Here is a 27,852-nt window from a genome sequence, read left to right as displayed (position 1 = left end):
AAAGAACAGCACGCGTAAGTTTTTCATTTAACCCACCCTTTAGCTATGACGCCAACCAATAAGACCCGTACACGGAAGTGAACAATATCGTCACTTAGCGTTTTAGTTATTTATATGTTTGTTTACACCCAGGAACTCAAAATCGTACTCATTTAACTTCTCAGTATCATATACTTACAACAAATCGTGTTTAATTCGTGTTGGTGAAAGTACTTGTTGATATATGTTATCTAGGTAACGCTATTTAGCTAGCTGCTAACAATGGCTGACTGTAACGATATGGGTTTTCACACTCAAATAGCCTCCGTTATGGAGGTTCTAGCGAATGCAGCCGTTGCAGAGATCTGTAAACTCGTAGACGACGACTATGCAGTGTTTCGTTTGGAAATTTCTCAAAGTCAGAAAGAAAACAGCGGATTACGGAGGAAACTACAACTACTGGAACTGAAGGTGGCACGGGAGCGTCGTTCCAGTAGTGTCAAGATCCTCGACCGATACAAAACAGGATTGGCAAGAGGTACGTATGTTGCAGAAGGCCGATGGTGCTGTCGCCCGTTTCCCATGTGTTCAGATGTCTTACCAAGAATTGGGTCTTGGTCAGTTTTTGGATAGTATGGAAAAAGTCCCGTGATTACTTATAACTACCTATCTTGTGCAAAGACACTATCGTATTCTAACCAGATAAGCGAGACCTTTGGATGAAGAATTAAAGCAGTTAGGGCCGCTGCCTCGAAGAAACATTCATAGTTGTAATCAAAACCATATTTTGGGGATGTCATAGTACGCGTACAATGTTTATAATTTAGCTTGAACAGACACTAATATTATATTTGGTTGGGATCTTTGTAAAATACTTATTTCGGCAACAGCACTTATTAGCTAGAATGCTAACGCACATTGACATAGGCTGTAGTATTTTATTTGATTTATTTAACCTTTTGTTTAACTAGGTAAGGCAGCTAAGAACTAATTCTTAATTACAATGACGGCCTACACCGGCAAAACCCGGACGACGCTGGGCCAATTGTGCGCTGCCCTATATGGGACTCTCAATCACGGCCGATTGTGATACAGCCTGGAATCGAACCAAGGTGTCTGTACTGACGCCTCAAGCACTGCGCCATTCGGGAACCCAGTGGCCTAAAGTTAACCAAAGATCCATTTTACTGGTTGAAGTTGTTAAAAAAAATAATAAGTGAAATGCAGTTGATTTGTGATGAGACCAGTGGCGATTTTATCATGTAAATCTTGGTGGGGAAAAAAAATCTAAATGTGGGATACATGCCAACAAAGCCATAACACCAAACAATAAATTAATTGCACTATAACGGTGAAAAAGGGTGCTCACCACAAACTGTTAGGGCATACATAAAGCTGTCCCAACACCTTACCACTGCTACACCTGGCTTTCAGCAGGGCCTTGTCTGGCAGTGAAACAGTTCATTCAGCCTCATTTACTGCCTTAAAAAAACATGGCTGACTTGCTTAAACAAATGTGGTTTCTACTGACAATTGAGATGTACAAACTATGGCATAAGGGAAGACAAGCGGATAAGAGGCAATCCCTATTTTTCATTAAGACAATGAGCAAGCGTCGACGGACGTAGTCATAACTATTTGTTCAGCACCTTTGAAATGTACAGCGACAGAATTCAGAACATGGGCCGTTCTTAGTGTTTTCCCTGTACACCAAGTCAGAACCGTAGGATAAATAAAGGGGGAATATAAACAGACAATGAAAGCTCTTACAATATTCAATGATTACATTTCTCTAAAACAGGTTATGGGCTACATATGCACCACGAAGTTAGAACAGTGGCTGAAATTAAAAGGTGAAAATATACCAAGTTATTAGGGTGAGGCACATTGAATGCCATTTGGGTCTTGTGTCAAATTACATTTACATTACATTTAAGTCATTTAGCAGACGCTCTTATCCAGAGCGACTTACAAATTGGTGCATTCACCTTATGACATCCAGTGGAACAGCCACTTTACAATAGTGCATCTAAATCTTTTAAGGGGGGGGTGAGAAGGATTACTTTATCCTATCCTAGGTATTCCTTAAAGAGGTGGGGTTTCAGGTGTCTCCGGACACAAATCAAATAACACAATTCTATTATAGATTGTTCAGCACTCACTTTGTGATGTCACTTAAACAGGAAGGTGGCATGGCACCTTTGTAGGCAAATTTTGTCATCAAAGTCTGGCACTATTTGGATTTATGGTGGGAATTCTGAAAAAACACACAGCCACTCCATTGAATAGCAGGCTAGTGGTTGCTTTGCAATACTTGCAGTTAGCCACTGATACACATTCAACAAGGAGTTGTATGGAAGGTGATTTCCAACTTGTCGTGCAAATCTTTGTCCAATGCCCGATGAGAAACGATACGTTTTATCTGTAATTTCTCTTCATATGACAAGGATTAAAAAGGATTTGCCAGTAAATTGATGACTTGATTCATGATGATGACTGCTAACTAAGACTTTGAAAGTAATGTAATTGAAAGATGTTGACATCAAGTCAAAGCTACTGAACAAATAATGTGATTTGATGTAATTTTATCTGTGGCCAATGATCTTGAGCCTTCTTGGAAGGGCACTTGTAATATAACTCTGGCAGGACCCAAAGGGTTGAAACTTAGGATGTCTACCCTTACTAAAGACTTAAACTTGCCGATGATGTAGTGTCCCCATAAATGACACAACACTGAGCCAATCATGGCGCAATGCTCCTATTTTCTGCTGGCTCGCCCTAACAACACAGAAAGCACTGAACTAAGCTGAAACACCTGCATTTTGGAGCTGCCTTACTCAAGAAAACAAAGACCATGTTTATATGCAGCTTTATTAACTCAATTATATATATTTTTATGTTTGTTTGCAAACTGATGTGACATGTACAGTGGGGCAAAAAAAGTATTTAGTCAGCCACCAATTGTGCAAGTTCTCCCACTTAAAAAGTTGAGGCCTGTAATTTATCATAGGTACAATACACTTCAACTATGACAGACAAAATGAGATTGAATTTTTCCAGAAAATCACATTGTAGGATTTCTATTGAATTTATTTGCAAATTAAGGTGGAAAACAAGTATTTGGTCAATAAGAAAAGTTTATCTAAATACTTTGTTATATACCCTTTGTTGGCAATGAGAGGTCAAACGTTTTCTGTAAGTCTTCACAAGGTTTTCACACACTGTTGCTGGTATTTTGGCCCATTCCTCCATGCAGATCTCCTCTAGAGCAGTGATGTTTTGGGGCTGTTGCTGGGCAACACGGACTTTCAACTCCCTCCAAAGAAGTTCTATGGGGTTGAGATCTGGAGACTGGCTAGGCCACTCCAGGACCTTGAAATGCTTCTTACGTTGCCCGGGCGGTGGGTTTGGGATCATTGTCATGCTGAAAGACCCAGCCACGTTTCATCTTCAATGCCCTTGCTGATGGTAGGCTTTGTTACTTTGGTCCCAGCTCTCTGCAGGTCATTCACTAGGTCCCAGATCGAGCCCCAGAACGAGGGAGATTGTATGTCTTCCATTTCCTAATAATTGCTCCCACAGTTGATTTCTTCAAACCAAGCTGCTTACCTATTGCAGATTCAGTCTTCCCAGTCTGGTGCAGGTCTACAATTTTGTTTCTGGTGTCCTTTGACAGCTCTTAGGTCTTGGCCATAGTGGAGTTTGGGGTGTGACTGTTTGAGGTTGTGGACAGGTGTCTTTTATACTGATAACAAGTTCAAACAGGTGCCATTAATACAGGTAACGAGTGGAGGACAGAGGAGCCTCTTAAAGAAGAAGTTACAGGTCTGTGAGAGTCAAAAATCTTGCTTGTTTGTAGGTGACCAAATACTTATTTTCCACCATAATTTGCAAATAAATTCATAAAAAATCCTACAATGTGATTTTCTGGATTTTTTCATTTTGTCTGTCATAGTTGAAGTGTACCTATGATGAAAATTACAGGCCTCTCATATTTTTAAATGGGAGAACTTGCACAATTGGTGGCTGACTAAATACTTTTTTGCCCCATTGTATTTATGCCAAAATAACATACAAAACAGGTAAGCTCCACATTTTTATTTTAAATATACACTACCGGTCCAAAGTTTCAGAACACCTACTCATTCAAGGGTTTTTCTTTATTTTTTACTATTTTCTACATTGTAGAATAATAGTAAAGACGTCTAAACTATGAAATGACATATGGAATCATGTAGTAACCAAAAAAGTGTTAAACAAATCTAAATATATTTGAGGTTCTTCAAGTAGCCACCTTTTTCTTTGACAGCTTTGCACACTCATGGCATTCTCTCAACCAGCTTCATCTGGAGTGATTTTCCAACCGTCTTGAAGGAGTTCCCACATGTGCTAAGCACTTGTTGGCTGCTTTTCCTCCACTCTGCGGTCCAACTCATCCCAAACCATCTAATTTGGGTTGAGGTTGGGTGATTGTGGAGACCAGGTAATCTGATACAGCACTCCATCACTCTCCTTCTTGGTCAAATAGCCCTTACACAGCCTGGAGGTTTGTTGGGTCATTGTTCTGTTGAAAAACAAATGATAGTCCCACTAAGCCCAAACCAGATGGGATGGCGTATCGCTGCAAAATGCTGTGGTAGTCATGCTAGTTAAGTGTGCCTTGAATTCTAATTAAATCACAGACTGTCACCAGTAAAGCACCCCATACCATATCACCACCTCCCATGCTTTATGGTGGCAAATACACATGCGGAGATCATCTGTTAACCCACACATGTCTCACAAAGACACAGAGGTTGGAACCAAAAATCTCCAATTTGGACTCATCGGACCAAAGGACAGATTTCCACCTGTCAAATGTCCATTGCTTGTGTTTCTTGGCCTAAGCACGTCTCTTCTTTTGGTGTCCTTCAGTAGATGCTTCTTTGCAGTAATATGACCATGAAGGCCTGATTCACGCTGTCTCCTCTGAACAGTTGATTTTAATGTGTCTGTTACTTAAATTCTGTGAAGCATTTATTTGGGCTGCAATTTCTGAGGCGGGTAACTCTAATGAACTCATCCTCTGCAGCAGAGGTAACTCTAGGTCTTCCTTTCCTGTGGCTGTCCTCATGGGAGCCAGTTTCATCATAGCGCTTGATGGTTTTTGTGACTGCACATTTTCGCATTGACTGACCTTCATGTCTTAAATTAATGATGGACTGTTGTTTCACTTTGCTTATTCGAGCTGTTCTTGCCATAATATGGACTTGTCTTTAACCAACTAGGGACATCTTCTGTATACCACCCCTACCTTGTCACAACACAACTGATTGGCTCAAACTCATTAAGAAGGAAAGAAATTGCACAAATTCAATCAACAAGGTACACACCTGTTAATTGAAATGCATTCCAGGTGACTACCTCATGAAGCTGGTCATCATTTAAAATGGCCAAGTTCTATTCACAACGGTATTCCGTTGGTAAGAGGCAGACATTCCGTAAATACTAGGAATAGATTGTCCACCATCTATGTGTTATCCAGACAGAAAAGAGAAATAGGCTAAATAACATTTTGATTTAGAGCAATAATTTATTCAATTTCTTTAATTGAGCAAACCAGAAACCTTTCAACATATACATTTAAACATTATTTTAAAACTAGTTCAATATAATGCATAGAAATGTTGTGGGACTATAGTAGATGAAGAATCAATATTTTTTTTAGATTTGAGTATTTATTGGGTCTTTATGTTAGTATATTATGTATGTTTAATAGTGTGTTATGTGTGAATGTTTTCGTATTATAAATTGTATTTTAATGTTTAAGGACTCTTGGAAGATTAGTCCAAATGGGGACTAAAAGAGAGTACAATCCAATCAAATACAACAACTATCCGAGCCACTGCCTGTTCACCCCGCTACCCTCCAGGAGGCGAGGTCAGTACAGGTGCATCAAAGCTGGGACCGAGAGACTGAAAAACAGCTTCTATCTCAAGGTCATCAGACTGTTAAACAGCCATCACTAACATCGAGTGGCTGCTGCCAACAAACTGATTCAAGTCTCTAGCCACTTTAATAATGAAACATTTATGTAATACATGTATCACTAGTCACTTTAAACAATGCCACTTTGTTTACATACCCTACATTACTCATCTCATATGTATATACTGTACTCTATACCATCTACTGCATCTTGCCTATGCCGCACGGCCATCGCTCATCCATATATTTATATGTACATATTCTTATTCATTCCTTTACACGTGTGTGTGTGTGTAGAAGGTAGTTGTTGTGAAATTGTTAGATTACTTGTTAGATATTACTGCACAGTTGGAACTAGAAGCACAAGCATTTCGTTACTCACATTATCTGCTAACCATGTGTATGTGACCAATAAAATGTTATTTGACTTCGAGGAATATAAAATATATTTTAATTTGTTTAACACTTTTTAGTTACTGCATGATTGCATATGTTATTTCATAGTTGATAGTCTTCACTATATAGTCTTCACTATTATTCTACAATGTATAAAATAGTAAAAATAAAGAAAAACCCTTAAATGAGTAGGTGTGTCCAAACTTTTGACTGGTACTGTACATGCAAAACACAGGCAAATATTGTTTTTTCACTCCACACAAGGCTTAAAATCATATTATAATCCAAAGGTAGTGTGAAATACATTTACATGTTTCTCATGAATGTATGTTTTTTTTGGTGTGTTTTCAGAGAACTCCCCCGTGTTCAGTAATCAAATTGCACGCATTGCCCTTGTGCGGCAATGTTTGCAAACACAGAAAGATGTCTATACCACCGTAGTTAACCTAACATCCACTTTTCCCCCAATCACTCTCTCAGGTGAAGGACATCTCACTGGAGGCCACAGGAGTTTCGGGAAGCCAGCGGGACACAATACATGGAATGATGACCAACCAATTACTGTTGATGAGGTGAGTGGATCCTCAACCCAGCACGTTGTCGTGATAGAGGTTCGTGCAGAGCTCTCCAACCCTGTTCCTGGGGAGCTACTGTCCTATAGGTTTTCACTTCAACCCTAATCTAGTGCACCTGATTCTGATTAGCTGGTTGATAAACTGAATCAGGTTACTTACAACTGGGGTTGAAGTGAAAACCAACAGAAGGGTATCTCTCCAGGAACATGGTTGGAGAGCCATGGCTTAGTGTAATAGTGTTGCATTACAAATTACAGTTACTTTATAAGTCAAATGTGGCCCATTTATTTCGGAAAAGCCCCCTTCAGCCATTCACATGTACATTAGCCATAAAGGAGCTTGTGAGACTTATCCAATTCTACTCTTGTACCGGTAATAACCTCCTCTCTTCTTGTCAGCCTGCAGATGCAGGTCCTGGGTTCAAGCTAGAGAGGTCTGAAGGAGACGAGGACCCACGGCACTGCAGAAACATCCAGACCAGAGTCGAGGACCCTACCACTGACGCAGTGCAGCCCAGGACCCGACGCAGCATTACGGAGGTCAGTGGAACGCTGAACGCTGTCCTCAAGTCAAAGACCGACACCAAGACGTTAACTGTAACACACAGTCTCTTACACACAGGACCTGACCAAATATCAGATCCAGGTCCCGGCTCAGACTATTTACCGGTATTTCACCAGAGCCAGAGGCCTGTTCATTCCCGTGGGGATGGTGATGGTGACATGTTAGACACTGATGGTGATGATCCTGCTTGTTCTTACACTACAGAGAAGGACCCTGGCAACATGCCCCTGGGTTTAGAAACACAGACTGATCTGTCTATAGGGGACTGGAATCAGTACAGTAGTAGTGTATACTCTGAAGGGTACTTAGATAAGAAAGGGGAGGGGCTTGTCATAAATGAAGTGACTGTGAAATTGGAGGGCGACGTTCCTTCCACATGGAATGCAGATAATCACCTAGGAGAAGGACACTCGCAGGGCAGAGATTTTTTAGACTACAGGGAAAGCTTAGAGACAAATCCAATTGTTGCGACCCACTCCCCTTTACACACGCTCAGAGTTCGAGACCCTGTGTCCACATCGGTGGGATCTTCAGATTCACATGGCCATGTCTTTGTCGATCAGGTATTGAACTCAAACAACAGGGCTAGAGCCCAGGCTCGGGGAGGGGTAGCAACATCAGGCAATAGTAAAGAGAAACGGTTCCTCTGCATGTTCTGTAACAAAGGCTTCAGCTGCCCCCAGAAGGTGGAGATCCACCAGAGGGTCCACACAGGAGAGAAACCATTCAGCTGTACCCAGTGCCACATGCGCTTCACAGAGGCTGGCACCCTGAAGCGGCACCAGAGGGTCCACACAGGGGAGAAACCTTACAGCTGCCCCCAGTGCGAGAAGAGGTTCTCCCGCCAGGACAAACTGAAGAGGCACCTGAAGGTCCACACGGGAGAGAGGCCTTTCGCCTGTACGCACTGCGGGAAGAGGTTTTCAGAGAGGAGCTACCTCAGAATACATCAGGAGAAAACCCATTCCACTCTATAACATATAAAGTAACCATTCCATTCGATAGCTTCTGACGTTTAGATGAAAGCCTGCATTAAAGGTAGACTTTCAATTTCTGCAACAACTAAGAGCGTTGGAAGTGCAAGGCCACGACATTGTGGAATATACACTGGGTGTATAAAACATTAGAAACACCTGCTCTTTTCATGACATAGACTGAACATGATCCCTTATTGATGTAACCTGTTAAATTCACTTCAATCAGTGTAGATGAAGGGAAGGAGACTGGTTAAAGAAGGATTGTTAAGTCTTGAGACATGTATTGTGTATGTGTGCCATTCAGAGGCACCAGCTTGTCAAGAATTGCAACGCTCAACAGTTTCCCGTGGGTTTTAAGTATGGTCAACCACCGAAATGGCATCCAGCCAACTTGACACAACTGTGGGAAGCCTTCGAGTCAGTCTGGGCCAGCATCCCTGTTGATCGCTTTCAACACCTTATAGAGTCCATGCCCCAACGAATTGAGGCTGTTCTGAGGGCCAAAGGAGGTGCAACTCCATATTAGGAAGGTAAAGTCAAATTGTATTTATCACTTGCACCGAATACAACAGGTAGACCTTACAGTGAAATGCTTATTCACAAGCCCTTAACCAACAATGCAGTTTTAAGAAAAAATAAGTGTTAAGCAGTAAAATAACAGTAGCGAGGCTATATACAGGAGGTACCGGTACAGAGTCAGGAGTCTTGTGACTTGGGGGTAGAAGCTGGTAAGAAGCCTTTGTTTTGTACACTCACTGTATAAGACATGTATTTGCCTAAGTATTTAACGTATTGTTTGTACTGTGAAGGCTATATGATGTTCACAACTGCATCATTCATTACTTCCATTGAACTACTTCATTTTTTCCCACAATATTATTTTAATGTGAAAATGAAGTTCATGCAGCTCTGTAGTTGAGATGTGTGTGGTTTTCATATTGTGTATTAACTTGTTTATGTTTAATAAACACAAAATTGTACTTTTTTGTCTAAGACACTTGTTGAGATTCTCTTTCGTATACATCACATCTGATCTCACCCTATTCTGCATAAACCCAACAGCCCTTTATAACCAATATACACTAAATATTCACATATCAATATACACATCCATACACTAGCAAACACCTACTATACACATCAAAATAGTTTAATCATGTTTGTCTAACTTTTATTTCATTTTTGTTTTTGGCTTTAATATTGCGGATAGATTTAAGCTTACATCAATGTAATTGTCTGCATAATTTCCAACCCCCCATATTTTTTGGGCAAATATATATACATTAAAAAAAATATATATATATACATTTTATATCCATATATATCCACCCCTAATTGGAGAAAACTAATAAACAATAACACATACGCTTCTACTTCCAGCTTATACACAATATATATATTTTACAGACACAATCTATTTTTACAATAATTATATTTAGTTTGTTTTTAGTCCTGGCCTTCCTCTATTCCTGATGTCCATCCAGTTTGATTTCTATCTGTGCTATTTCACAACAGTTCTCAACCTATATACATTTTACAGACCCCGTATGTTTTACATTTGTTGTCTTGTTATTAGTTCCACCCTTCAGCTCCATTCAACCCCTCACATTTTTCAGCCATTCCTGGACCTGTGACCAAAAACGGGCTTCATATGGACAGTACCAAAATAAATGATCTAATGACTGCTTCCTCGCAGCAAAATCTGCAGAGCTGGGAAGGCTGTATTCATCATATAAAATTATATTGGTTGCAATCATTTTGTATAATTTAAATTCAAAATTTGAATACGGCGTCGTTTGCATGTCAATTCATAAACCATGTGCCATGGAATCGGTACATCGAAAATCTCTCCCCAAATCGTTTGCCATTTATATGGCACAGCTGTCAAATTTTTTTTGGTCCTTAAATGATGAAACTGGTATATATTTTTTATATATCACAATTTTATTTAACCAATTTTGGTATTTAATGCAGGGCCGGCAGATAAGTTCCTTACTTTTTCTCTCTTCCATTGTTTGTCTTGACTTTTAACTTATCATTGCTGCCTTATTTTTTACCCACATATTTATGTCATTCTGTAACTACAGTATAGGACTCAAACGTTGTGGGGATAGATAACACGCATACATACTTGCGTACATAAGCAAGTTTCTCTTGCTCAAAATACGTATCATCCAATTAAAACCATTGATGTACTTGCACGCAACAGAACGCTGAATTGTAGCTGAAGTGCGTTCAGTTCGCTTGAACGTTGCAGAACGGTTTGTACTGAACGACACGTTTCCCAAAAACATTCTTGTACGTTCTTTAAGTTAACAGACTTTGGTGGGTGTGGCTTGAAGCAATGAGTGACTTATTTAAAGGGCAGTGGCCATGCTGATGGGGTTCCCCAACCCTTCCTATTTTTTTTAACTGGTCGTTCATTACAGCATAGTTTCCGTTCAACTGTACGTTCCAGAATGTAAAAACGTAGTGAATGCAGCCCCGGCCCCAACAGATGGCACACATTAGCCCTATGCTTATCTCACCAGGTGGAAGTGATTATATCCTGTAACAAATTCTTCATAAGATCTTATATCCCCCAACCAATATTATTTCTTAAAATTGGTCAACCTTGGCCACTAAAAGGATATTATAAACCTACAAATTCAAGGTTTGCTTTTGTTCAGTTGGTTTGTAACAAAGTTTTCTGTGCCAATATTGCATTGATGCATCCTTGACTAGACTACTAGCTACTACTGTTAGACATTTTCAAATGTTTTTATATGACAAAATCCCACGTTTCTGTTTCACACACATCTATGTGTTTTTATGGAACAAATAGAAATAGGGTATGTAAGAAAAAAACAGAGCCTTATGGATTTGTCAAATAGCAAACATGTAGGCTACCATTATCACCATCACCTCTAGGTGGCACACACGGCTAAAGCGGTTGACTCGAAATCTATAGTGCACTTTAACCATGAGCCCCTCCCGCATCAAGATTTTTTTGTTAGGAAAAAACTGTTCACTGCTGGTCCTTGATGCTCGATTCAAAACACGTGACTAAGTGGATGACTAGAATAATGCATAGCCTATAAAATGTTGTGGGCAGCTCCAGTCCTCGAGGGTCTGTTGGTGTCGCACTGTTTCTCCATCCCAAGCAAACACAGATGATTAATCAAATTGCATTCTAAAATTAAGATCATGATTAGGTGATTATTGGAGTCAGGTGTGTTAGCTGGGGCTGGTGCAAAACTGTGACACCAATCAGGCCCTTGAGGACTGGAATTGCCCACTGCTGTTGTAGGCCTTCATGTTATAAGGGTCAGGATGGCAACACCCATCCATAGCACGCGCTCCAGCAGGTGTATCTCACTGATCGTCCCTAAAGCCAACACCTCATTTGGCCGCCTTTCGTTCCAGTTCTCTGCTGCCTGTGACTGGAACGAATTGCAAAAATCGCTGAAGTTGGAGAATTTCATCTCCCTCACCAACTTCAAACATCTGCTATCTGAGCAGCTAACCGATCGTAAATAGCACACCCAATTTTACATACCTCATCCCCATACTGTTTTTATTTATTTACTTTTCTGCTCTTTTACACACCAATATCTCTACCTGTACATGACCATCTGATCATTTATCACTCCAGTGTTAATCTGCAAAATTGTAATTATTCGCCTACCTCATGCCTTTTGCACACAATGTATATAGACTCCCCTTTTTTTCCTACTGTGTTATTGACTTGTTAATTGTTTACTCCATGTGTAACTCTGTGTTGTCTGTTCACACTGCTATGCTTTATCTTGGCCAGGTCGCTGTTGTAAATGAGAACTTGTTCTCAACTAGCCTACCTGGTTAAATAAATGTGAAAAAATAATAATAATAATAAGTGTAGCCTACATAGGAATATAGCCTACACTAATGTGCCCTTCGCCAGGAGAGGGCGTAATCACTCTGGGTAAGCTCCACTAGGCTTTAACCTCACCGCACTGGAAGTCGAGGCTACAGTTAATGGGGTTCATCATAAATTCAGGTGTGCCATGCAAAGTTCCATATGCATTAGTAGGTTATAGCATAAGGTGGACACTATCTGATGTGAATTAATGTAGGCTATAGCTCTACTATTGATTGGACAGTGTCTGGGTGAGCCTTTTCTTGTTTGCTTATGGCCTTATACACCAGCATCTGTTTGTTGTGGTAAATAAATGGCTATGACAATTATGGATGATAACTCTTGGTAAATATACTGAACAAAAATATACATGCAACATGCAACAATTTCATAGATTTGAATGTGTTACAGTTCATATAAGGAAATCAGTCAATCAAAATAAATTCATTAGTCACTAATCTACAGTTTTCACATGACTGGGAATACAGATATGCATCTGTTGGTCAATTACATTTAAAAAAATGGTCCGTCACAGTATCTTTGTGCATTCAAATTGCCATTAATAAAATGCAATTGTGTTTGTTGTCCGTACTTTATGCCTGCCCATACCATAATCCCACCGCCACCATGGGGCACTCGGTTCACAATGTTGACAACAGTAAACCGCTCGCACATATGACACCATACACTTGGGTAGAGAAATTAACATCAAATTCTCTGCCAACAGTTCTGGTGGAAATTCCTGCAGTCAGCATGCAAATTGCACGCTCCCTCAACTTGAAACATCTATGGCATTGTGTTGTGTAACAAAACTGCACATTTTAGAGTGGCCTTTTATTGTACCCAGCACAAGGTGAATCTGTGTAATAGATCATGCTGTTTATTCAGCTTCTTGATATGCAATACCTGACAGCTGGATAGATTATCTTGGCAAAGAAGAAATGCTCACTAACAGGGATGTAAACAAATTTGTGCACATTTGATAGAAATAAGCTTTTTTTTAATGGAACATTTCTGGGATCTTTTATTTCAGCTCATGAAACATTTGACCAGCACTTTACACGTTCAATCAATCTAATGTATTTATTAAGCCCTTTTTACACCAGCCAACGTCACAAAGTGCTGTACAGAAACCCAGCCTAAAACTCCAAACAGCAAGCAATGCATATGTAGAAGCACGGTGGCTAGGAAAAACTCACTAGAAAGGCCGGATCTTAGGAAGAAACCTAGAGAGGAAACAGGCACTGAGGTCAGTCCTCTTCTGGCTGTGCCGGGTGGAGATTATAACAGAATATGGCCAAGATGATGTTCAAACATTCATAGATGACCAGCAGGATCGGAAAATAATAATCACAGTGGTTGTAGAGGGTGCAGCAGGTCAGCACCTCAGGAGTAAATGTCAGTTGGCTTTTTATCATTCAGAGTTAAGAGACAACAGATGCGGTAGAGAGAGAGTTGAAAACAGCAGGTCCGGGACAATTTAGCACATCCGGTGAACAGGTCAGGGTTCCATAGGCACAGGCAGTGCCAACAGTTGAAACTGGAGCAGCAGCATGACCAGGTGGACTGTGGACAGCAAGGAGTCATCAGGCCAGGTAGTCCTAAGGCATGGTCCTAGGGCTCAGGTCCTCAGAGAGAAAGAATAGAGGGAGCGTACTTAAATTCACACAGGACACGACAGGAGAAATACTCCAGATATAACTGGCTGACCCTAGCCCACCGACACACAAACTATTGCAGCATAAATACTGGAGGCTGAGACAGGAGGGGGTCGGGAGACACTGTGGCCCTGTCCTACGATACCCCCGGACAGGGCCAAACAGGCAGGATAAATCCCCACCCGCTTTGCCAAAGCACAGCCCCACACCACTAGAGGGATATATTCAACCACCAACCTACTACCCTGAGACAAGGCCAAGTATAGCCAACGAAGATCTCCCCCCACGGCGCCAACCCGGACAGGAAGATCACGTCAGTGACTCAACCCACTCAAATGACGCACCCCTCCTAGGGACGGCATGTAAGAGCACCAGTAAGCCAGTGACTCAGCCCCCATAATAGGGTTAGAGGCAGAGAATCCCAGTGGAGAGAGGGGAACCGGCCGGGCAGAGACGGCAAGGGCGGTTCGTCGCTCCAGTGCCTTTCCGTTCACCTTCACAGCCCCGGGCCAGACTACACTCAATCATAGGATGAGTCTTCAATAAAGACATAAAGGTCGAGACCGAGTCTGCTTCTCTCACATGGATAGAGGCAGACCATTCCATAAAAATTGAGCTCTATAGGAGACAGCCCTGCCTCCAGCTGTTTGCTTAGGAATTCTAATGACAGTAAGGAGGCCTGCATCTTGTGATAGTAGCGTACGTGTATGTATGTACGGCAGGACCAAATCGGAAAGATAGGAGGAGCAAGCCCATGTAATGCTTTGTAGGTTAGCAGTAAAACCTTAATCAGCCCTAGCCTTTACAGGAAGCCAGTGTAGTGAGGCTAGCACTGGAGTAATATGATCAATTTTTTGGGTTCTAGTCAAGATTCTAGCAGCCGTGTTTAGCACTAACTGAAGTTTATTTAGTTCTTTATCCGGGTAGCCGGACGTAGAGCATTGCAGTAGTCTAATCTAGAAGTGACAAAATCATGGACACATTATTCTGCATCATTTTTAGACAGAAATGTTCTGATTTTTGCAATGTTACGAAGCTGTCCTTGAAGTATTCTTGATATGTTCGTCAAAAGAGAGATCAGGGTCCAGAGTAACGCAGAGGTCCTTCAGTTTTATTTGAAATGACTGTACAACCATCAATATTCATTGTCAGATCCAACAGAAGATCTCTCTGCTTCTTGGGACCTATAACTAGCATCTCTGTTTTGTCCAAGTTTAAAAGTAAAACATTTGCCGCCACCCACTTCCTTATGTCTGAAACACAGGCTTCCAGGGAGGGCAATTTTGGGGCTTCACCATGTTTCATCGAAATGTACAGCTGTGTATCGTCTGCATAGCAGTGAAAGTTAACATTATGTTTCTGAATGACATCACAAAGAGGTAAAATATATAGTGAAAACAATAGTGGTCATAAAACGGAACCTTGAGAAACACTGAAATTTACAGTTGATTTGTCAGAAGACAAAACATCCACAGAGACAAACGGATATCTTTCCGACAAATTAGATCTAAACCAGGCTAGAACTTGTCCCTGTAGACCAATTTGGGTCTCCAAAATGATGTGGTGATCGATGGTATCAAAAGCAGCACTAAAGTCGAGGAGCACGAGGACAGATGCAGAGTCTTGGTCTGACGCCATTAAAAGGTCATTTACCACCTTCACAAGTGCAGTCTCAGTGTTATGATGGGGTCTAAAACCAGACTGAAGCATTTCGTATACATTGTCTTCAGGAATGCATGGAGTTGCTGCGCAACAGCCTTTTCTCAAATGTTTGAGAGGAATGGGAGATTAGATATAGGCCAATTAATTGTTTTATATTTTGTGGGTCAAGGTTTGGCTTTCTCAATAGAGGCTTTATTACTGCCACTTTTAGTGAGTTTGGTACACATTCGGTGGATAGGGAGCCGTTGATTATGTTCAAAATAGGAGGGCCAAGCACAGGAAGCAGCTCTTTCAGTAGTTATAGGGTCCAGTATGCAGTTTGAAGGTTCAGAGGCCAATACCATTTTCATCAATGTGTCAAGAGATGTACAGTTGAAGTCGGAAGTTCACATACACTTAGGTTGGAGTCATTAAAACTTTTTTTAACCACTCCACAAATGTCTTGTTAACAAAATATAGTTTTGGCAAGTCGGTTAGGACATCTACTTTGTGTATGACAAGTCATTTTCCCAAAGATTGTTCACAGACAGATTATGTCACTTATAATTCACTATATCACAATTCCAGTGGGTCAGAAGATTACATACATTAAGTTGAATGTGCCTTTAAACAGCTTGGAAAAATCCAGAAAATTATGTAATGGCTTTAGAGGATTCTGATAGGCTAATTTACATAATTTGAGTCAATTGGAGGTGTACCTGTGTGATTTCCTTATATGAACTGTAACTTGTATGTTTCTTTTATATTTTTGTTCAGTATGTATGTGTGTATTCCCAGCCCATGACTCCTCTGATCTGTGAATGTCAGCAAGCAATACGCAACATAGCGTCTAGTCTGCCGGAAACTCACACTAAGACGTAAACGGAAGTGAACAGTGACCACGTTAGCGTTTTTATTGTTGTTATTTAAACATTTATTAACACCCAAGAAAATTCGAGTCTTTAACTGCACCGCATCACATACTTACCCCACGTAGTGTTTAATTCGCGTTGCAGACAGTACTTAGTTAATAGATGTTATCTAAACGCTAGCTTGTTAACGTGAGCTAAAAATGTCTAACTGTATGGCTTATCACGCTCAAATAGCCTCCATCATGGAGGTTCTAGCGAATGCAGCCGTGGCAGAGATATGTAAAGTCGTAGACGACGATTATGCATTGTTTCGTTTGGAAATAACTCAAAGCCAGAAAGAAAACAGAGGATTGCGGAGGAAACTACTGGAAATGAAGGTCGCACGGGAGCGCGCAGAAAGGATAATGCGAGAGCGCGTCCTCGCCAGTCGTCCCAGTAGTGTCAAGATCCTCGACCGATACAGAGGAATGGCAAGAGGTACGTTTTGCTTAAGGCTGAGGATGCGCAGCGTATCGCCGTTCATATATCCCGTAGTGCATGTTGCCCCGTTCCTCTCTGTACATGTGATGTGTGTAATATGCATATGTGAAGGAGAGGAGGACTTACGGCACAGCAGAGACAACCAGGCTGGAGCGTCTGGATTGCCCCCTGTAGTCACGGAGGACCCCACTACCACCCCAGTGCAGTCAAGAGCCCGACTCAGCATCGTTGAGGTCAGTGGAACACAGAACGTCATCCTCAAGTCAGAGACGGAGACCAAGACTTTAACTGTAACACACAGGGAAATACACACAGGATCTGACCATAGATCAGACCCAGAGGGGCTGGGGAGACTGTGCCAACCTCCTGCTCCCGGATGAGTATTTACAGGTATTTCACCGGAGCCAGAGGACAGTTCATTCCCCTGGAGATGGTGAGCCATTAGACACTTGTGTTGATGATCGGTCTTGTTCTTACACTACAGAGATGGACCCTAGCAACATGCCCTTTGGTTTAGAGACACAGACTGATCTGTCTACAGGGGACTGGAACCAGTACAATAGTAGTGTATACTCTGATGGGCGTCTGGATAAGAAAGGGGAGGTTATAGTGGTAGATGAGGTGACTGTGAAAGTGGAGGGTGACGCTCCTCCCAAATGGAATGCAGATAGTCACCTTGGAGACAGACAGACACGGGGCAGAGATTTCTTACATTATAGGGAAAGCTTAGAGACAAATCCATACGTCGCAACCAACTCCCCTTTACACGCATTCAGGGATCTAGACCCAGTGTCCACTTTTTGATGGCACCTTCTGATTCACATGGCTACATCCTTTTTAATCAGGTATTGAACTCAAACAACAGGGCTAGAGCCCAGGCTCAGGGTGGGGGAGCCACATCAGGCAATAGTAAAGAGAAACGGTTCCTCTGTATGTTCTGTAACAAAGGCTACAGCTGCCCCCAGAAGGTGGAGAGGCACCAGAGGGTCCACACAGGGGTGAAACCCTTCAGCTGTTCCCAGTGTGAGAATAGGTTCTCCCACCAGGACACCCTGAAGAGGCTGTACCTTTGAGAGCACCTTGACTGGGGGTGCATCACTGCATGGTATGGCAATAGCACCGCCCTCGATCGCATTGCGCTACAGAGCATGGTGCGGACAACCCAGTACGTCCAGGACCTCTATATCAGGCGGTGTGAAAAGAAGGCCCGAAAAATAGTTTAAGACTCCAGCCGCCAAGCTATAGACTGTTTTCTCTGCTTCAGCACGGCAAGCGGTACCGGTGCATCAAGACTGACATCAACAGCTTCGATCCCCAAGCCATAAGCCTGCTAAATAGCTAACAAAATGTCTACATCGACCATCTGGGTTGACCCTTGTATTTTATTTTTGTATTGTCTCTATGCACACTCACACCAGAACACACACAAACACTCAATTCATAATTTGCTCACACACATAATATGCACATGCATTTATACTGACTCTACACCCACTCACATACATTCATCATATACGCTGCTGCTACTCTGTTTATCATATATCCTGATGCCTTGTCACCTTACTCCTATACATATCTACCTCTCTATCACTGCAAATTGTAATATGGTACTGGAACTGACTGACTCTGTTTATATAGTATGCTGATTTACTTTTTCCTTGTGTTACTTTTAGTATTACATTGTTATTGATTACTGTATTGCTGGGTTTGAAGATGACAAGAAAGGCATTTCACTGTACCTGTACAGGCGACATTAAAACTTGAAGGAGAGAAAGGTAATTTGCCTGCACACACTGCAGGAAGAGGTTCTCAGAGAGGAACTACCTAAGGATACACCAACAGAAAATACATTCCACTCTATAAAATAGAAAGTTACCATTCTTCTGATATCTTCTGACGTTCAATTCAAACCCTGCATTAATGACAAAGATACATTGTTGTTGTTTTCAGCAGAACAAATCCATAGCTTTTGTGTGATATAAGCCTAAAAAGTCTGCTTCATATTGCATTCGTGCTGTGTAGGTTATATGATATTCAGATTTTCCCAAGACACTGTTAATAAATGCAGTTTATCAAGTTCAAGGTGATTTTTTTTCTTCTTTCATATAGTGTATTTAACACTTGTTTAATAAACACAAAATGGGATTTTTTATTCTTAGACTTTCATTGAGACTCATTGAGACCCACACAGTAACAAACACCTACTATACACGTCAAAATAGTTTGATGATGACTTTTGACTTATCATAGCTGACTTATTTTTTTACCAACATCATCATATTTATGTCCACCGTGATGGGTTTAACAATGAAGTCATTATATAACTACAGTGTAGGACTCAAACGTAGTGGGGATGGGTAAATACTCCATGTTGAAAAAGTGTTTATCTGTGTGTACATACCTGAGGGAGTGTATGTCTGTGTAATCTGTATCACCTGTCTCTTCCAGGAGGATGAAGGTCCAGAGGTGCTGCTGGTGAAGGAGGAGGTATGTGAAGAGAGTCTGAGGAACACTGATGGGACCATGGTCATGGAGGACAACCAGACGACACCACCTCCTGAACCCACAGAGGAACCAGCTGAGCAGCACAGGACCACACACAGTCTCACTGAGGTGAGCCCACTGTGAACTACTGTCTGAATGGTATTAGGTCAGGGCCTGTATCCACAAACCCTCTCAGAGTAGGAGTGCTGATCTAGGATCAGTTTTGCCTTTTAGAGCATAATGAATAAGACTATATAGACCGGTGGGGACCTGATACTCGATCAGCAATTCTACTCTTTGTGGATACAGGCCCAGAACTGGATTAAGTGTGGGACCATTCAATTATCAAACCATTAAAGATAGTCAAGTAGTTAAATCAACTAACATGTTTGCATAGTACTCATAGCAATCCCTCATTGCCCAACCACAATATAGCAGTGTGCTCATATCAGATTTCTTGATCCAACATCCTCTCACTCTGTATCTCTTACAGTCAGTAGACATGGAGGATGGGAAGCCTGATCTGCTGCTGGTCAAAGAGGAGACAATAGAAGACGGACCAGAGAGCATTGACCTGCTGAGTGGACTAAAGATGGGGGAGCAAGGTAAGAGAGACATGCATATAGATTATTATTATTATATTATAGATATACTTCAATGGGAATAGTGATGCACCTGGCTATTATTTTCTTTTCATTCATAAAATTAAGTCAATACAATTTAGGTTTACATACTAAATTATAATGTATGAACTTGACCAGGGCATTAACTCATGCCATGTTTGTAAAGTCTATTTTGTAACCTCTTCCTGCAGGTGGCTGGCTGGAGGCTATCAGAGGAGACTGGGTGGCCGTCTTGGATTCCCAGACGGGTGCAGCCAAGGGCCCAGGGGACGACGTCACTGAGCAGGTCCGGACCAGAGGCGACATAGTAGAGGTCAGTGGATGGGACAGCGTCCTCAACTCTGGGTTGGGGAACAACACAGGGTCCATGTTCCAGTTGAAACAGACAGTCGAACACAAAACAATCAAATGTAGTCTTCATATTTATTTATTCATCTTTATTTAACTAGGCAAGTCAGTTAACCCCTTAACAGGTGCTTCCTTCAGCCTGCCTTCTATAGGATCTATCAACTGGAACATGGACCCTGTGACAACACACACAGTGTCCGAATAACCATAATAGCATACTACATACTGTACTTAAACTGCGTAGTATGTACTCATTGTTGTACTATTTATGACGTAATGTTCAGTAAAAAGTATGCCATGACTGTTGCGTTCTATTTCCCAAATATAACTGGCTAGCTAGGTTAAACATGAAGTGGTCACTCAACAGCAGAAAGCTTATCGGGTATCCAGCTAACTTCAAGTCCTGCGAGCAGAACATCATTGTCACAGATCAAAAGGAAAAATGTCTTCAGAAATACAAAGAAATGGAACGGGATTCAAACATATGAAAATACATTTGAACACATTAAATTGTCCACCAGCAATAGTAGCTTGTCTAAGTTTTCACTCTCAATTTCTCAAATGACTCTCTCTAAAGTCTTGGCACCTTTAGGTTTGAATTTCAGTCTGATTGGAGGGGGGCTTAAATGCGGGTGCTTGTATAGAAAACCTGAGATTGGTCACTTTCACCGGAGTGGACAAACTAACAAATTCCTGCCCTAGGCCAGTCCAGTGTTGTGATTGGCTATTATGCAGCCTGCGACTTGTTGTGTGATTGCTTGAGCTTTCTGTTTGTGGGCCTTCAAACAGATGCAATGCAGCGCCGTTTGTTTAGCCAGCTTGAGAAGTAAGCGCCAAACGACTTGGAAACCCAGCTGCTTGATAACCAAATGAATTGTGAAATAAATTCAAATAGGTGTACTATAACTTAAGTTGAGTGAAATCTACTCACTAAAGTTAGCGAGCTAATTGTTAACCAGCAATGTTTGTCTGTAAAATGAAAGCAATGAGTCCAAAAAATTGAAGGCAGGATCCAATATTTACGGTATTAAGCCCAAGCACACAGCACATGGGGATTTTGAATGTAAACTGACGAGAATATGATAAACCAGCTAAACATGTCAGAATCAGCTTTATTCCCAAAATACATTTGCATGTACAGGAATTTGACTCTGGGTGTTGCCTCAATAAACACAAAATATATAGGGGCGGCAGGGTAGCCTAGTGGTTAGAGCGTTGGACTAGTAACCGGAAGGTTGCAAGTTCAAACCCCCGAGCTGACAAGGTACAAATCTGTTGTTCTGCCCCTGAACAGGCAGTTAACCCATTGTTCCTAGGCCTTGCCTGGTTAAATAAAGGTAAAATAAAAAATAAAAATAGACTCAGAATTTCCACAGATCCACGAAACTTTAGACTAAACTATAAGCTACATGATAAATTATGCATGTAAGCAATATGCAGAGAGTGCAAAGAGCAATGTGCAGTTCTGGGATGATGGTGCAAAGTCCATAGACGAGAGAATCATCGTGAACCAGGTGGCCGGTTGGTGAGGGCCACGGCGCGGTGGAAGACGAGAGAATCATCGTGAACCAGGTGGCCGGTTGGTGAGGGCCAGGCGCGGTGGAAGAAACATGTTTGGAAGAAACATGGGGTCGTGATTGACCTGAACCGTTTGGTAGAGATGAGAGTTGGTGGAAGGGGTCGGTGATGATCTTTCCTGCTCGGTTCCTTGCCCTGGAGTCATGCAAGACCTCATTGGAGGGCAGGTGGCAGCCTGCCCTCCAATAACCCTCTCAGCAGACCGGCCAATCATTGCAGTGATCGAGGAGGTGAGGATGGACTCGGTGATGGTCCTTTAGAACTGAGTCAGTATACACAGCATTCAAAGGAGGACTGAGGTAAAAAACAATGCCATGCATTCACCAAACATTGCACTGAGAAACAAATTTGATGTAGAGTAATTGGCTGATTGGGAACCATCATTGTCTATCAATTACAGAATATTGAATGATTTCAATTTGGCATTGAAAGTTTTACAGTCTGTAATACAGGGGTCAAATCGTATAGGGAGTTTCATCAGATCAGATTTCATCAGCAACCCAGAGCCATCTGTGGAAAAATCATAGGTAGAACAAAGATAAACACATCATTCAACGTAAGATTCCACCCATCTCTGCTCAACTCCTCACTTCCTCTACTCGCATCCTTCTCAAAACCCATTGGAAGAGGTCTGAGGCGAGGAACCTTGGGCCGTCTCCTCCAATGGGGTTTTAGGAGGAGCCATGGTCTGTCCTTGCATCCATAGCTCTTGTCTATGAATTTGAGTGGTTCACAGAAACAGTGGTGGGGAGTACGCTTTGTTATTGTTTCAACTGCTGTTGGTCGCTTTAAGAAACACGTAAATTAGCATACGAGTATGTTTCAGCATACATGACTGTTGGGAGTGCGGTGCCATACCTTTAGCTCCCAGGTGCAGCAGAGCTGACACACTGAAGATGAAGTTGTGCCGGATGTCTTGACCACCCCCTGGCTGTTCTCCAGACAGCGGTAACACTGGAATGAGTCCAAGGCGCTGTTTGTGGCCACGTCACCTCCCTCAGTGAAGATCTCCAGGTTCTTACAGCGGGGCAGCAGCATAATCTATAGAGAGGGCAGAACGATACAGGAGATGGAATTAGATTAGGTATGGAGTGGAAGTCCCAATTTCCATCAATCGATATTGGTAAAAAGAGAGAGAGAGAGAGTGGTGTCAGGAAATGTCACAGTTCAAAAGTTTAAATGTTTTAACACCTTACTGTTGCAATCAAGGTAACAGTCCATTTTGTTAAGACTGCTGTAGCTGTAGGCAACTACGGGTGATAATTTAGCCAAATAATAACACGCAATTTGGGACTGAGCCGAGCTGTACCAATCCACGCCACTTGTCAGTCAGCATGGCTCCGTGTTGACTTAGCTACAAGCCTTTTGCTACACTCGCATTAACATCTGCTAACGCTTTAACATCTGCTGTGACCAATACAATTTGATTTGACTTGAATGCTCTTAGTTTAATCGATCACATTTATTTATAAAGCCCTTTTTACATCAGCCAATGTCACAAAGTACTATACAGAAACCCAGCCTAAAACCCCAAACAGCAAGCAATGCAGATGTAGAACCACGGTGGCTTGGAAAAATTCCCTAGAAATGCAGGAACCTAGGAAGAAACCTAGAGAGGAACCAGGCTCTGTGGGGTGGCCAGTCCTTTTCTGGCTGTGCCGGGTGGAGATAACAGTACAGGGCCAAAGATGTTCAAACGTTCATAGATGACCAGCAGATTCAAATAATAATAATCAGTGGTTGTAGAGGGTGCAACAGGTCAGCACCTCAGGAGTAAATGTTGGGACAAGGTAGCACGTCCGGTGAACAGGTCAGGGTTTCATAGCCGCAGGCAGAACAGTTGAAACTGGAGCAGCAGCATGACCAGGTGGACTGGGGACAGCAAGGAGTCATCAGGCCAGGTAGTCCTGAGGTATGGTCTTAGGGCTCAGGTCCTCCGAGAGAGAGAGAATTAGAGGGATCATACTTCAATTCCCACAGGACACCGGATAAGACAGGAAAAATACTCCAGACATAACAGACTGACCCCCCCCCAAAAAAATAATAATAATAATAATACAAATATGTAAATAACATTGAATTGCACATATTGAGGTATTCAGTACCAGTGAAACGTTTGGACACCTACTCATTCCAGTGTTTTTCTTTATTTTTACTATTTTCCACATTGTAGAATAATAGTGAAGATATCAACTATATATTTTATATTTGAGATTCTTCAAAGTAGCCACCTTTTGCCTTGATGTCTTCACTATTGTTCGACAATGTAGAAAATAGTAAAATTAAAGAAAAACCCTGGAATTAGTAGGTGTCCAAACTTTTGACTGGCACTGTATATACCTCAATATGAGTAATAGTGCCTTACCTCATGTTTACTTGACATGAAGTAGTGAAGCTGCGTGTAATGTTATATTGAACCTTTTCCAAAGTATTCTAAAATTGATTTTGTCAAAGCAAGGGTACCAGATTTACAGAAAAGGTATAGTGTTACCATAGTGAGAAGTTATTCTCGTCACGTATCGTTTGGTGCAATAAATGTGATTGTAATGGCATTTTGTTTAAGTTAAATAGTAGATTGACTCGGTGCTGTCTGACTTGGTTATTTTTGTATCATTGCAAAGATTCCAATGGCTCCATATTGGTAGGTACTTCAATCGGTGTTAGAGATGGGCTTGACTGTGGTTAACATTTTATAATGTCATGTTTCTGTGTACAGTAAAGAGTTTCTTATATAAACCTTTATGCTTTTCTGTACCATCTTTGTTTGCAGACTGCAGTCCTTGAAGACCTGCTGATATCCGGTGTTACTGGCGGGAGAGACTGGACCTCTGAAGTGGATGGTCACAAACCCTGGCAACAGATCAGGAACATGGATCAGGAGCCGTCGCTCTTCCTTCCCGAGTTGGAGCCAGGACCCAACCGTGAGGGACAGAGACTCAACCACCACACAGAACACAACCAGTGGACAGGTGGACTGAACAACAGTCCTGGTGGTCATCAGAGAGACGGAGGCTCCAGTCAGGGATCCAGTCTGCAGCCCAGACCCTTCTCTTCACAGTCTCAGTGCAGGGATGAAGCAGGACCTTGGGCTGATAGAGATAGACCCAGACCCTCCTGTTCCTATGATACAAACACCACAATATCCATGATGAACAGTGCAGGTCACCCTGGGCTTCAGCCTTCACAGAGAGTGGTGGGAGGCCCTCCTGGTGAGAGTCTAACAGGAAGTCTGTCTTCTCCTTCAGGGTCTCATCTAATCCCTGGTGAATGGGTTCACAGAAGACGTGGGTCTAGCCTTCCTCAGTTACCTCATGGTTACCCCACCAATACAGAAAAGGTTAGGATGGGTGTTCACTTAGCCTGTAACACAACACACAATCCCAACAACACCCAAACAATGGCAAGAGGTCACGAAGGGAGCTCAAAGACTAACCACCTGAGGGTGGTGACTCCCGTTTCTACCTCTGGTGTCATTGGGTCACAACGTGGGAGGCCGAGCATTAGGACGGACACCGACAAGCCGTACGCCTGCCCCACGTGTGGGAAGCGCTTTACTGAGGCGAACCATGTGAAGCAGCACCAGACAGTTCACACCCTTCAAGTGCAGACTAAACTACAAGAGCTTATCAGACATAGGAGTGTCCACAACGGGGAGAAATCGTAGCAGTGTGTCTTCAGATGTACGCAGGGGATGTCAGGGAATCACCTTTCAGCTGACATATTATAGTTATCATGTGAAGTGTCTTGGGGTAAGAGTGTAATTAACAACATACCCCCTCATTAACACTAACTTGTTTTTAAGAGACAGTACATCAAGGCTCGAACAAAGACAGTTTAATGTTGACCTTACGGAGGTGATGTCGATGGAATAAAGTAATTATATTATTTTCTACTCTATTCTTGCTAAACACACTGTTCTTTCTAAACAAGTTTGCTCTCAGCTTGAAAGATACTGATCATAGGAGATTTGATGTGTAATGTAATAAGCAGTGCCGTGTTTCAAAGAACAGGGTAAATAACTTTTTCATTTAACCACACCCTTTGAACTATTAAGCCAACCAATAAGGACTACAGCCTTAAAATGTGGATTATGGAGAGTCTATGCTAATGGTGCCACGTCAGACACCCTACTCACTTGCACAGGTTCACCACAAAGGTGTCACCCCTCCTTTTTACATTTTCTACACCAATGACTGAGTGCCCACGCCAACCGCCATTTTGTGAAGTTTGCCGATGACGCAGTCCTCTGGTCAATCCTCTCAAGAGCCTGACCATGGCCCAGCCATCCAGGACTTCATTGACTGGTGTGGCAGTACGCCGCTGGAGTTGAATGTCTTTAAGACAAAATACAATTATTGTACAATTAGCCCGCCAGTACAATGATCATTGATGGAGAGGAGGTGGACAATGTGGACCAGTATACATATCTTGGTACCATCTTTGATAACACCCGGAAGTTTGAGCAAAACACAGACGACCATCATCAAAATAGCAGACACAATACTTCCTCAGGAAATTGAACTCATTAAGTGTCCACAAATCAATATCGCAATCCTTTTTACAGTTCTTTCATCGAGAGCATTCTGTGTTGTCCTTCGTATGCTGGTTTACATCCCTCTCTGTCAAGAACAGATACTGCCTTCAAGCCATTGTGAAGACCTGCTCAAAGATCACCGGGCTGCCTTTCAGAAGTCTGGCCTCATTCTTTGAGCAGCAGGCCAGGAGGAAAGCCTATGACATTGTGAGGGAGAGCACTGTGTCCTCAACCCGCAGTTCCATCTGCTCCCCTTTGGGACATTACTTGTGCTTTCTCAAGTGTTCCACCAATAGGTGCAGGGCGTTTGTGCCCGAGGCCAATCGCCTGGTTAACAGGAAAATGTAATGAAGACCTAGGGACTATTCTGGAGATAATTAATGGCAGGGCTAAACTAAGAACTGTGGCTACCATGGACTTAAAATGGCACCATGCACTTTTAACTGATGCCTTAGTTGTTGTTTTTTTGTCTCCTGTGTGTGTGTGTTTGTCCTGTCTGAAGCACCGTCAGCCTTGAACGAATTGCCTCTCGAGGATGAATAGTTGAATTCTAAGTTTCGAGAAGTAGAATTGTTGCGGTTTTCTTTTTCTTTTGTGCATCCTTTGCCCAGAGGCAGCGGGCTCTCCATGTCACACTCCTCAGGATCGACCTGTCTCGTGCTTTGCTCTCTGGAGCAGGTAGCATTGAGTGTAGAGGTGGATCAACTGAAAATGAATATTTCTGGTGTTTGTGATGCCTGACGTCTGTTGAGACGTAGATCCGGTGGCAATGGCAAGACAGGGTATTCTCAATCTGTCTTGAACTATGACACAGAGTTTCTACTGATAAGGTCAGGTTATATTTGCTATTCTGTGAGGCCTATGTTCCAAACCCGCTATGGTGCTTTTGTTGCAAAGGATTCAGACATGTTGCAGCAATGTCTAGAAGGGAGATCCCACAATGCGAGAAATGTGCAGGAGGGCATAGTCAGAGTGTTGGGAGTTGGGATAGAGAAAGGACTGTGTCAACTGTGTGCCCTGTGAGAGAGAGAGACAGGTTGAGATTGACAGAATTCGAGTGGTGCAGAAAGTGTCCTATGCTGAGGCAGTGAAGAGAATAGAGGACAGCCCAAGGGTGAGTGAATAGGCCTGAAGAGAGAGCTCCAGAGAGGATGAATGTTAGTAAAATAGGGTTTCTTGCATTTATTGCTATGGTTAACTGTCCTGCACTGATGGAGTGTAAATCCCAGAAAATACAGGTAACTGCCAAAATAATGGAAACAATTGAGTAAATGAGGGATGCAAAGTATATTGAAAGCA

At 42.2% G+C, this 27,852-nt stretch overlaps 1 protein-coding gene and 1 long non-coding RNA gene across 4 annotated transcripts; one reads left to right on the top strand and one right to left on the bottom strand.

Annotated features, from left to right (window-relative positions):
• The first annotated feature begins 68 nt into the window (after nucleotides 1–68).
• LOC124019107 lies at nucleotides 69–27,852 on the top strand. Of its 3 annotated transcripts, XM_046334479.1 has the most exons (8): nucleotides 384–517; nucleotides 5,789–5,898; nucleotides 6,823–6,914; nucleotides 7,316–7,456; nucleotides 19,435–19,599; nucleotides 19,964–20,075; nucleotides 20,285–20,406; nucleotides 24,790–27,852. In XM_046334479.1, the coding sequence occupies exons 2-8, from the start codon at nucleotides 5,811–5,813 to the stop codon at nucleotides 25,681–25,683; spliced, it is 1,614 nt and encodes a 537-aa protein (XP_046190435.1). In that variant the 5' UTR covers nucleotides 384–517; nucleotides 5,789–5,810; the 3' UTR covers nucleotides 25,684–27,852. The 3 variants fall into 3 exon arrangements, with proteins under 3 accessions (XP_046190433.1, XP_046190435.1, XP_046190434.1); XM_046334477.1 differs by lacking the exon at nucleotides 5,789–5,898 and having other exon boundaries at nucleotides 69–517; XM_046334478.1 differs by lacking the exons at nucleotides 384–517; nucleotides 5,789–5,898; nucleotides 6,823–6,914; nucleotides 7,316–7,456 and adding exons at nucleotides 16,449–16,983; nucleotides 17,098–17,219.
• Nucleotides 13,903–23,056, bottom strand: LOC124019108. The gene is made up of 5 exons (XR_006835738.1): nucleotides 22,878–23,056; nucleotides 19,422–20,434; nucleotides 18,863–18,898; nucleotides 16,623–17,274; nucleotides 13,903–13,963 (listed from the first exon to the last, which is right to left on the bottom strand). It is a non-coding gene; the product is annotated as an uncharacterized LOC124019108 (long non-coding RNA).

This window comes from Oncorhynchus gorbuscha, unplaced genomic scaffold (assembly GCF_021184085.1).
Source record: "Oncorhynchus gorbuscha isolate QuinsamMale2020 ecotype Even-year unplaced genomic scaffold, OgorEven_v1.0 Un_scaffold_7:::fragment_4:::debris, whole genome shotgun sequence".
Taxonomy (NCBI): domain Eukaryota; kingdom Metazoa; phylum Chordata; class Actinopteri; order Salmoniformes; family Salmonidae; genus Oncorhynchus; species Oncorhynchus gorbuscha.
The sequence above is the reverse complement of the archived record's forward strand: the minus strand, read 5'-3'. Positions and strand labels throughout refer to the sequence as shown.

Coding starts and splice junctions, on each gene's coding strand:
- LOC124019107 (XM_046334477.1), top strand. CDS start 262: ATGGCTGACTGTAACGATATGGGTTTTCACACTCAAATAGCCTCCGTT. Junction 19,600..19,963: donor CCACACACAGTCTCACTGAG/GTGAGCCCACTG, acceptor TATCTCTTACAG/TCAGTAGACATGGAGGATGG. Junction 20,076..20,284: donor ACTAAAGATGGGGGAGCAAG/GTAAGAGAGACA, acceptor CTCTTCCTGCAG/GTGGCTGGCTGGAGGCTATC.